The 12448-nt window shown below is 43.5% G+C and overlaps 1 protein-coding gene across 2 annotated transcripts in view; it reads right to left on the reverse strand.

Annotated features, from left to right (window-relative positions):
• CFAP20DC (CFAP20 domain containing) overlaps positions 1-12448 on the reverse strand; it is a 1807766-nt gene that overhangs the window by 952099 nt on the left and 843219 nt on the right. Inside the window, exon 11 of one of the 2 annotated variants that reach the window (XM_078661514.1) lies at positions 10548-10682. The exons of the other annotated variant lie outside the window; for it this stretch is intronic. Coding sequence (XP_078517640.1) covers positions 10548-10682 — 135 coding nt within the window. The remainder of the gene's footprint in view (positions 1-10547; positions 10683-12448) is intronic. 2 annotated transcript variants of the gene reach the window in all.

Consider the following 12448-nt stretch of genomic DNA (forward strand, 5'->3'; position numbering starts at 1 on the left):
CTTCATATGTAGGCGATATGTAGGTTCCGATCCACACAGTCAGAGATTTGTTGTTGGGAAACCCTTTATGATGAAGGGGATGCGCCGTTGCCGAACCATGCATATCTTTAAGTAGAGATGTGTCAAAGGAGATGCGTTGGAACGAAATTTAACGCCCAGGCCTAATCTCAACCACTGGTAACCACCAAGCAACTTAGACGGCAGGCCCAGAGCCATCTTCTGACCACCTCAAAGAAGTTGGAAGCTAAAAACCGATTGCAGGTTATCGAACAAGGGCTTAGGGGTCTTATGCCAACCAGCCCCATGTTCCCCAGGACCCAACTACTACCACTAGCGTCATAGCCAAGCCTGGTCAGTCCTTCTCCCTAGCCCCCAAGGCCTCCATCGTGTCTGATGGAGCAGCATCTATTATCTCCTTACCTGCTCAGTCTTCCACACTTGCTTTACAACCTGTAACTCCCTCTATATTCCCTAGCTTAAATGGAAACTTGAACTGTCATGAAGCTAGTATGGGCAGTAATGATGGTGCAACTAGATCTAGACTGTGCGTGGCAGTAGGCTATGTTCCATTTCAGAACTGGGTGACCGAAGTTGTGCGCATGGGGTGATTTTCTAGTTATGAGTCATCTGGAGGTAGTACAAAATCATAGACACAAGGCCCTGTCTGAGTCAGAATCATATGCAGAGCAATCTATCCTCATAAGGGATTCAACTAATTTATCTTCCATAGCCAGCATGACGCTGACCCACTCTAGGCTTAATTTCGATAACAACAAGCTGGTTCCCATTACTAGTGCATCCTTATGTCCCAGTCCTTGTAGAGAAAGGGATGAGAGAGCTGATTCTATTCCTACAGATGCACGAGTCGTACCTAGCTCAGCTCCCTGTTTGCATCTACTCTCTTGGAATATTGCTGGGCTCATCTCTAAGCTGGACTGTCCCAAGTGGGCCGAGTCCATTGATTCATACGATCTCTACTTATTCAAAGAGACTCGGTGTACAAAGGTGGTGCATCGTATGGGATATGTAAATTTCAGTAGGGCTGCATTATCTTCTGGCAAGTAGAGACCGTTGGGGGGGTCTAATTATTTGGGTGCATACAGCTCTATCCTATACGATGGAGGAACTTGTAATTCCGTTCCTGGATATTTTGTGTATTAACCTGGTTTTCCCACAATTCACTATGTACATTTAGAATGTGTATTTCAGACCTGGGGTGCAAAATAGAGTTTTATCGACTCTAGAGCTGTTAAGTACACATCTGGCACCAGCCCCAGCTGTAGTTTGGAAATTAGTGGGAGACATCAACTGTCATTTTGAACCCCTATAGGGTAATGTAGTAGGTTTGACAAAGGAGGAAGGAAATGTCCATCCCTAAGTTAGTAATTCCTCCAAATAACAAATGGTCACCCCTAGCTCTCCAAATCTCAGCTATACCCTTAAATCAGGGCCTATGAGCCTGTAATGGCAGAACTGTATCTGATAGAGATTGTAAACATACCTTTAATCATCTCTCCAGTACCAGTCTTATCAATTACATTTTGGTGGATGAGTAGGTTTGGCCTTATTTAATTGATATGGTGGTCCTCCCTAGACATGATAATGGCCATAATGTCCTCTCCAGTGTCATAGCCCTTCCACTCGGTGGCTTGTTATCCAGCCCTCCTGATCCTTTTGACAGTAGACTGAGACTAACTATTACCATGCGCAAAGTGTAATGGTATCATGTCATTCAATATGAGGAACGGATGGGGGCAGTTTATAAAATAGTAGCAGATCATCTGAAAGGTCTACTATCCCAGCCTGGGCTGGAAGACTCCCACTGATAAACTGGAGAAAATTAGTGAAGGCATACTAAATTGTGTGGAGATCTCTAGAGACTTCTTTATAGAAGTCAAAAAGGCTGAGGGAAGCAGCCCCCTCGAACATGATTTAATCCCTCATGCAGGTGGACCAGGGCTGCTTTGATGTAGGCCATAAAGCAACACGTTAGGCCAGAGATTAAAACCAAAAGGGTTGCTTACAAAAAAGACCATATGTTTAGCTAAGAGGGAGTGGGAAGTAGTGAAGTGGGAAGGGCTTTTAGAGGCAGTGTGAAATGGGGATCAGCAGTCTTTTTGGAACTTAGTATCATTAGGTTCAGTAAAGGGTTTCCATACTGTGGAAAAGAATGTCCCTATTGCCAATTGGGTCACACACTTCTCTAGTTTATATTCTGAAATTGGAGAGGCTCGTTCCACTGCTGCAGCTTTTAGCTGTGACACTTTAGTGGGCCTGATTTCGGTGTATGATAGAGTAAAGCCACCCAGCATTACGTTGCAAGAAGTCAGGTCTGCGATTTTTAAGATCATTCCGTATAAGGCACCATGCCTTGATAAGATACCAGGTGACCTTTATCACAGTGAGTTGGATATTTGGGGTCCTTATCTTGCAATTATTTTTAACGCCATATTGAATGGGGCTCCTATTCTGCCTACTTGGTTGGGGGCAGAAATCGCCCTCCTGCACAAAAAAGGCTGTCCATCACTCCCGTCCAATTATAGGCCTATAAGCCTTGTTGATTGTTCACAAAAGCTATTTAGTAGAATCCATCTAGGAAGGCTTCGAGATTGGTTAATTGCTGAGGAAGTTCTCACCCATCTTTAGGGACAGTACAAGCACACTGGACCAGGTCTTTTGCCTCCAAATGCCCTTCTGGAAGACGGTGGTCTTGGGAGGCAGGAGGTTGTATGTAGTATTTGTAGACCTCCGGGCAGGTTTTGGCCTGATCCCGAGGCTCAAGCTCTGGCATGTACTGGCCAATATGGGTGTCCGCAAATATTTACTAACCACCATTGTTAGATTCCATGAGCACAAATATGCCCAAGTAAGGTGTGGCCTACAAGGCGAGTTGACAGACCGTTTTCCCGTCACGAGAGGTTAGACAGGCTTGCATTTTAGCCCCCACCCTCTTTACAATTTAAGTTAATAACCTGATTGATCATTTCAATGGGTTTGAGGGTGAATCCCCAAGTCTAGCAGGCATCAGGATTACTGCACTGATCGCCCATGCAGCTACAGAGGGTTCTAGATAGCTTTGATACCTTTTGCACCAAGAGGTGATTGGAAATCAATGTCCTGAAGACCAAATATATGGTACTCAACCCCTGTCCTATGACTAGATCTCATCCAAAGCTCAAGGGCTCTACATTGGAACAGGTGCATACTTTTCAGTGTTTATGACTAATTCTCAATGAACAACTGGACTGGTGATATCATATTGACAGGTGCAGACTAAAATTAACTAGAGCAACAAACTGAAAGATTGATAAAAGTACAGAGCAGCTCTAAATTTCGTCCAATGTTACCGACCCTGCAAATTCGTACACAGCAGGCCATGAAGGCTGACCTCTATGGGATGGGGCTTTGGGGTTATAAGGATACAGCGGCCCTCACTCTAGTAGAAAATCGATTCGATTTATGCACCATCTGACAGGTCTTCCTGTTAGTACCCCTTTACTGCCCTTTAGGCTGGACATGGTCATCCAGGGATAGGGTTGAGATCAATCCTCTACTGGCAGAGGCTTTGGGCTATGCCTGAGCTCATAACATATCGACAGGCATTAGTGGAGATCTTAGGGTTATCCGGTTCTGGCAAAAATCCCATGGATGAGGTATATTAGAGACACCTTGGGGAATTGGGACACTGTGGGAAGAGCTAATGGCTGTTAGGTCCATTAGTAAGATTATCATCAAAGCATATTACGGCCTGCATAAACTGAATCTGTCGATGTCGAAATCTTCTCTTGGCCCCTTGTCTGATGCCTTCTTGTGGTGAAGGATGAGTTTAAGGCGGAGTGTCCCTTAGCGAGATTGAACCAGTGGGAGCCAGGAAACTTTATCCACAGTTTTGTTATGGGCCCCCCACCCTGCTCTCCTTCACCTCAAGCTCGGGTCGTCCTCATGAGCGGGACAGGTGAGAAAGTCCCACCTGTGGTGCCAGTAAGGAAACTGTGGAGCACACTCTATTTTTTGTCCTGCGTATTTTAAGGGGAGGGAAAAATAGATTCTCCCATTATGTTGATTATTAGGAGTGAGAAAACATGTTGAGCCCCTCATTATGAGATATGATACAAGAAAAGTATTGTCTTTGCTTTCTCTCGATATCTCTTGGCGAAGGAGAGGATCAGGTGCTCGATTCTCAAGTCCAATGCAGGGCTTGACTTTATGGCAGGATAGGGGGTGCCTAGTGACTCTGTTTCCCCACTTATTAGTACCCCATTGGGGCTTGAGACTGCATCTGCCCTTCAACAAAGCTTGGGGTTTGTAAGTGTTTTTCCTTTTACGTTTTAGAATTTTGATAATTCATGGATTAAGATGTTTTTGTTCACCTCAAGAAAGTTGAAGGTCCCTTTGGAGTTTTCGCTTGCCTTTTTCACTCACACTTTCTGAACATGTGGGCCAAGATTGTATTTGTATATTTCCGTGTTTTTTCAATGAGCTTATGAAATATTTTGGCCATTTGTATTCCAACTAATATTATTTTGGGTGCTGTTTTAAAATAGGTTTTATCGTTTTCATGGTGTATGCTAGCACGCTTTTATTTTATATTATGTTATTTTTACTTTTAAGGTTTGTAGCCGAGTGTTTATATTTTTTAGCTGTGTTTTAACTGTAAACACTTTATGAAGGAACTCAACGCATTTTTAAAACAAACCAAGGAAGGGAGCAAGTAGCTGTTCCGAAAGCAGGGACACAGGAGACGTGTGGGTCAACTACAAATAATCAGGGCCGGATTTAGCGCTGGTGGCGACCAGTGTGACAATCATTTTTGGCGCCACCACACCTCATGACCGCCTCCTCGGATTCTCTCACTACCACTGGGCAAAAGTGCCCATCATCTCTCCAATAATAAGTTATTGCTAAACATAGCGCCCCCACCTGAGGTCAGCGCCCTCTCTACAGGTCGGCGCCCAGTGCGGCCGCACCGGTCGCATTGCCCTTCAGCCAGCCCTGCAAATAATTGAATAACTGCTTCCTGTTTACAATGTACGGTTTTAACCCAGGCTATATGTAATGGCTCGTGTTCAGTATCTCCGGAGTTCTAGATAAAAAGAATATTCTTTTTGTCACTGAAAGAGGTTCTGCAATAAAGGAAAGGCAACACTCTCACGCAGGCACATACTCTGAGTACTAAGGCAAGAAGCACTGAACAAAGGCAGGTAAACAGGTTCCAAACATTCTTTGATAGAAAATAGGAACTGGATTTTTTTTAGGTAAGAGCCGGGCACAGGTTTCACGCTATGCATACTTTGTACTTAAAACAGAAAAAAAAACAGAAACGTGTTCCATTACCAGCAAGTGGTACAAAATAATTGGAAAATGTAAGGGGCTGGAATAAGGCTTCTTTACAGTGTAAACCGTGTGAGAGTACTAGCCATTAAAGTTATTTTTGGCAGGCTACAGAATGAAGGCAGACGTCTGCTGAGTCTCTATCACAGTCATATCTGCTTCAGTTTCCTGATCCTCACATGGTCCATCCATTCATCACGAATTAGCACAGAAGTCGTCTGACTTGTCATCAGCATGTTAGGTGCATTCTTTGGGCATGCTATACCAGAAGGGAAATCTCATAGCTGGCATACATATCATGAATCTCGATTCACTAAAATTCCAAGAGCCGCATAAGGGAGTACACCGATGACATTATAAGGTTCCACCTTGTCCCCCCACCCCCCACCCTCTTAGTGCATCAACAACTTGCCATTTGCTTCCCAGGAGCTCAGAGACCAGCCAGCATATACCAGGGTTGCCCTGACCTTACACTCTATATCCCTTTCAGAAGTTGGTGAAAAGCATTAGCGTGTTCCCTTTGCTTTTAAATAAAGTTTCTTTTGTCCAGATTTAGATTAGAGTGTCTGTGGTTTCATAAAAGCCACGTTTGAAAAGAAGGTAGTCGCCGCAGTACCAAAACACGATGCTTTTAAGCTAAGATGCAAACAGCAAAAAAGACATCTTCTCATGATGCTGCTCCCGTGCTATTTATACCGACTTTCATTTTCCATTTGCAGAGCATCTTTTTCTCTTAATGGGGCCCTGCTGTTTGGCAGTGAAAACACTAACCATTCATTTCAGTGTTTCTCTTGCTTTGCAATTAGCTGAACCCACCAGCACATGTAAAGGGTTATTACAAATGCAAGGCATATTCCATATATTGATATGCTATCAAATTAATGCAAACAGTGTAAAACGTATAATTTCATTCAACCCTGCGTGGGACCTCTTCCAGGCACAAATTAAGGTGCGGGGCTACTCCACGCCGAGGGTGTTTCCGTGTGGATAAATCATCCATGCAAATATTTTCCTCTCAAATTATTCCTAAATGAAATGCACTGAATAACTTGATGTGTTTTTATAGAGAAATATGCAAATGACTGTGTAATCACAATATTGCAGCAAACAAGATAAGTGTAAGAACGATCACCTAAACATCTAATTAGTTCCTGCTTGCAGTCAGATTTATGCCGGAGCTTCTAATTGCCGCCTAACATTTTAATGAAGGTTTCAGTGCAGCATAAATAATGCTGCCAGCCTAAAATAATATCCATTCCTTTTGTTCCTTGCTGATAAGCAAAGTATTTTTGTGCCGAAGGTAGCACACACCTGCTAGGGAAGATATGATGATACCTTCTCTGTTATGAATCTCAAATGCTTCGAGCTTGCTGCGGTGACGTTAACTTATCATTTCGGATGAAAAATATTTCAGATCTACTGTCGGCGCAGAATGCTGGTAATTAAGATATTTCTGTTGCGAGGGGGCAGGCGTGGGCACGTGTTAAATGCTCGCATGTTATCGATGGTCAGGTGGTACACAAGCTGCCTGGTGCTGAAAACCGCCCGTGCGGTTCAGATAGTAATATGTACGTTTTGGCATCTGTTGTGCATACTTTACACTTTCTTTAATCAAAGAAAAAAGACTGTTTGAAAAAAGTATTCCGGCAATCGAGAAGAGTATCCGTGTGTTAAGGGGCAGAGTGAAGTGTCATGTATGTAGCGCCTTTGGCCCGAGTGGCAATAAGGCACTATTTAAAAGGAGTTACTTAATCCTTAAAGTACACAAATGCTCTAAAAAGCATGAGTGACCGCTGGGTATACCTAAGCGTTCGGTCAGAACTCATGCAACGGAATAAAGAAATTAAGAATCACATTGTTGTTAAGCAGTTTAATCATACAAATGTGCATGTAGTCTTTCCTGTCCGCAGGCCTTGACTAACAAAGGAGACTGGTGCATAGTCGAAGGACAGAATGGTGGTGTAAGCGGTGCACAGCATTGCTCTCCTTGAGGAGGGAAGGAGAGTGCACCCAACACTTTAATATGCTGCTTTCAATCAACCAATCTATCAATCAATTAGGTTCTAGTAGAGCGTGACCACTCACCCTTTAGGATCTCAAGTAGTCCTGGACATGAAATTCCGCTCGTGGAGTTTGCAAAGTTTTACCCACTTCACGTTGCACGCAGAGTTCCACAGAGCTGAGTTTTTTCCTCAAGTTGGTGAGCGCAAGCGAGGAAAATCTTACTCTATACCACCTCCGGGCGAGTTTCTCAACATGGGCGGTCGCAGAGCACCGCTATCGCTCACGTTGAGAAACCTTCCATTCACGTTGAGGAAGCTGCTGCTCGAGTAAAGCATCTACTTGAGCGTCAGAAAGAAGCAGCCCTCTTGTGCTGCGCATTGTGCCATTCGCGCTGATTTTCCAATACAGGACAACACCTAGCGCTAAAAATCAGTGCCAAAGGCGCAACCTAACGCCGTTTTTTGGCCAATTTGCAGAGTTCTACGATGCGGAACTCCGCCCAGGCCTAGTCTCAAGGCACTGTGTGGAGGCGGGGATTAGCACCCATGTGCCACATGCTGGAAGTAACATGGACCTGCAGACGAACGGTGTCCCAGGACCCTCCTTCACATGGTTGTGGGATGGCATTACCCTAAACTGATTGTAAAGGGTCTGCCCAGGGACACTTGACTGATTTAATTTCTACTCCTCATTAAGGGGTAGAAAGGAAGGTAAGCACACCAGAGTTTATGCTTAGCATTGCTGTTAAACTTCAAGGAGGTGGCTTCCTGCCATCACCACTTGTTGCTGTTCGCTAGGCCCAAGCCTGCACAATGAAGGAATGGAGCATCTTTTCTTCCATCGTGCACTGCACTTTCTAGTGAGGCATTTATGTGCCAGATACTTACTAGGCATTGACCAACATTTTAAAAATTATTTACTTGTATTTATGAAGTTCTAAGAGTGATTGAGGTCTATTTGCTCGTGACAATGTTGCTTGCTAGCCCTAGTCTTTTCTGTCAGAATCTCCTTTCATGTCATGAACCTGATGGGACATTTCTTGAAAGTTGAAGAAGTTTTGGGAGTTTCATACCTAACATCAGTGATTTTTAGGTTTAACACTTTTATAATATTTGCTTGAAGGTAGGGGAGGCTGCAGCTAGTAGGAGGAGTGCGGCAAAAGGGATGGGGTGAAATATGTAAGGCGAAGGGGGCTAGCATGAGGATCAAGTAGTGCTGAAGTCACTCGGTCTCACTTTGCCAATGTTTGTGGAATCAAGAAAGATTGCCGCTGGATACCTGTTACTCGTCACTATGGGCTTTTCTGATGCTTGGATAATTGCAACATAATGACTGGCAAAGATAATACTTCCGGTGGTTATCATGGAATGGGACTTTGTATATTTTATGGTATACCAGTTCAAGATGATTGCCAGGAAGCAGCACATTTGTACAAGCCCAGGGCAAGGCTAATATTGGAAGAGGATCGTAGAAGGCAGTCATCCTTGTTGTGTCCAGTCTCCAACAAGGAGCCAATGCATGGGGAAAGAGGGAGGGGATGCAAAGCACTCTGTGCAGCGTGATACTGCCTCAGGGAAGAAGAAGAGGTGAAGAGCAGATAGAGAGAAAGGGCAGAGGTGAAAGGCACAGGACAGAAAAAGTTGGGTAGAGGAAGTGACCAGCAGAGAGAGAGAGAGGAGACAAAGTCTACATATCCCGGTTAAAGAGGAAGGCTCATGTGATCCCATCCAGTGCATACAATCAAATCTCATAGACATATGCCAAAGGAAAAATAGTTCCCTTGTGTCACAGCAGTGGAAGGATAAACTCTTCTAATCAATAAAGAGGGTGTAAGCAGAATATTCCAGGGGCAGGACAAACAAAAGAAAAGGGAAGTAATGCATCAAATTAAGGGTAGAGGGCTGGAGTGGCAAGAAAACCATCCAGGTATAAGCAAAGGGCAGGCTCAAACACCATTCTAAGAATGTGTGAAAGTATTGGTTACAATGCTGTCAGAAACAGACCGCTAAAGTTATCTGTATAAAGTGAGATCGCGAAAAAAAGAGTATTGTGCCTCTCAGCATGTTATCCAGTCAGCATACTAAACCCTGTAGTAAGATTTCTCAGTAAATTAATGAGCCAGTTTAATGAAGTAATAATCACTGTGCCATAGTTTTTTTTTTATTTATCTCGCTCATTCTTCGTAGGTGTAGAGTTTACTAATATTATTAGTCATTACCATATTATTAGCATATCAAGAACAGAGATACCCATGAAAAATGCATATTATCTAAAATCACAAGGGCGTTCCATTAAAAAAAACACATATTAATCTATACCGGTCTTAGATACTTATGAACAGAAAAGTTGCCAAAAGGGTTGATGGCCCTGACGCAGCCTGTGTACCCATTTCATTTTTCATCTGGAACAGTATACCTGGGAATGCAACTTGCCTTTTTTATAAATGTGAATATTTAAATCTGGAAGAAGTACTCCACAAACTGGGCTCTCTCTATATGCACGGACTACCCCTTTGATGTCATGGTAGGCATATGAAAAAAGCTATTTCAAAATACAGGTTAAAAGGGAGAATTCAACATTGGAGATTTCTACAATGCTTCAAAACATTTTAAAGACAGTAAAAATGAAGGACTTGTGAAAACTGAATATAAAACGAGACAGTGGCCAACTTTGTAGCGTTGTCAACCAAGGAAATGAATTGTTTCAAGTAAATAGCTGTTTTGGGAAGCAGTTCACTCGGAGGTTGGCGCGCATTAACGCCTGGCCTCTCCGGTGACAGGCCACAGCATCGCAGCAGCAGCGCCCCACGCCATTTTCATATTTAACGACACCGACGTGCAGAGAAGCAGATGCTGTTTCTGGTTATCAGAGTTAAAATATATCTATTTGGCACACATAGTGTTTCTTTTTTCTTCCCACACAGATATGCCATGGTAAAGTACACCAAGATTTGTGAGGGGCTACCCATAATTCACTCCTCGAGGCTGAGCATGCCCGTTTATTTGTAGTTGGCTGTCCTACACAACGGTGCTTACTGTGTTGCCTGAGTGCTTGCTGGCAGCCACCGTAGCATTAGCGTTTTATTACAAAATCTCTGTTTGTCGACAGGTGTGATTTAGTTAACTTTTATGAAGAACAAGAGACAGTAAATCGAGCTGAGATCTGCCTTTTAGCCACTCGGTTCAGGAGAACAGCATCCTGTAAGCTCTGACCTGTTAGTCTGGGTGACCGCTGCAGCAAACTGGAGTTATTTAGAGGGTCTGCGCTGCTCGTTCTCTGGCAGGATGGCGTGCTGGGCTCCGCCGAGGGCTTATCTTCATTTTTACAGCGTCCAACAGAAGTATTGCCTGGAAAAAAAGAGCATTTTTATCAACATTTCTGAAACTGAAAGAACCAAGGTTGCTCTTCATCATTTCACAGATCGCCACGTACTTTTCCACAGACAATCATTTTCGAACTGCGCCGTCTAGTCCTGCTTTGTGTTCCTCTCATTGACAATAAGTGACGGGGAGAATGGCTCAGTTGTGGTGCCCAGAGCTGCCTTCTATTACATTAGAGCTACTATGGCGACGTGAAAATAGTCCCGACAACGGATTATATGCACACTGACTGGATGAATTCGCAGGGAGGGTATTTTAACTGGCTTGGAAGATGGAATGAACTGTCCCAGCTAATAGTGCTAGGATTGTTTGTGCACTAGGTGTACAACAAATTATCTTTAAAAAACAAAAGCTTTGACAAAGCCTGATGTTAGAGGTAGCGGTGGCCTCATGTATCAACATCATAACAATCGGCCCTATTTACCAACACAGGATGGTTTTACAAGTGTGGTGCTTATAAACATAGAACACTACAAGATTGGCGGTAGAGGTTTTAGTCATGCTCCAAATTACTTTGCCAGATTCTTTATTTTTGTTTTTTTTATCTTAACGGCTTGTGGTATTATGATACCCACAAAACATTTTTTGTTACATTTTTCTTCTGCACTTTTCTACGTATAATTTGGTCTCACCTTACTGCAATTAATCACTATTTAGTTTCTTTTTTTTTCTAAATACTTTTATTATTTTCGAAAACAAAAAAGAACAAACCACAACAAAATTCAGTTACAGTCATGCAGTATCGTACATTAATAAGCAATGTGTCAGACAGTACACCTTTATAGTCGTTTCGGACCCTTCGAAGACATATCCGTATAGAGCCAACAAAGTTGTAACAGTTCCATGAGGTGTCCCTTTCCCTTATAATTTAGGAGCCCTCTATTTGTCATTGAGTCTGAGAGGAATATCCTCCTGGGATCCATACTATGACATCCAAGCCATAGTATTTTTTCTCCACTTACCCCATACCTTGTGGAATTTCTTCGGCATCAGCTTGCCTTATAAGTGACCCTTTCAGATGCCATGTACATGTACATCCCTGCTCTCCATTCTCGGAGTAGTGGTGCGTGTATGGCTCCCCAGTTTCTCGCTACGTCCCTCTTCGCCACCACCAGTGCTAGTGTGGTAAAGAATATTTGTGATCTACTCAAGTCCACATCACCCGGAATGCCCAACAATATAAATTTGGGGTCTGAGGGTATAACGGCTTCTAGTATGGTACTCTGTTCCTGTAATACCTTCCTCCAATAGGCCTGTATTTTAGAGCACTCCCAAATATTATGATATAAAGCGCCCGCCCCATGTCCGCATCTCTGGAGTTAGGTTCACTTGCTCGCCCTATTTTGTGTAATATGGCTCGGTTGTAGTAGGCTCTGTGGAGTATTTTGTATTGAATGAGGCGTAGCCGTGATTTGAACGCCTCCTCTCTATGGTGCATTAAGGCTGCCTCCCAGTCTATTTTTTCTAGCGGGCCCAAATTTCCTTCCCAGGTAGATCGCAGCTTGCCCAGTCTGTCCGGTGCGTTGGTATTTAGGGTCCTGTATGTGAGTGATACAGCCTTAGTCATAATATGTTCTTGGAGCAGTTTCTCTTCCAGTGGTGCATAGTCCGGCAGTGGAGAATCGTATATGTTCTCTGCTTGCCATGCATGTCTAATCTGAGCGTATTTGAGGAACTGGGAAGTCTGTAATGTAAAGTCAGTCTGAAGGGTGTTGAAACTTTTAAGTTTACCC

Source organism: Lissotriton helveticus, chromosome 9 (assembly GCF_964261635.1).
Source record: "Lissotriton helveticus chromosome 9, aLisHel1.1, whole genome shotgun sequence".
Taxonomy (NCBI): domain Eukaryota; kingdom Metazoa; phylum Chordata; class Amphibia; order Caudata; family Salamandridae; genus Lissotriton; species Lissotriton helveticus.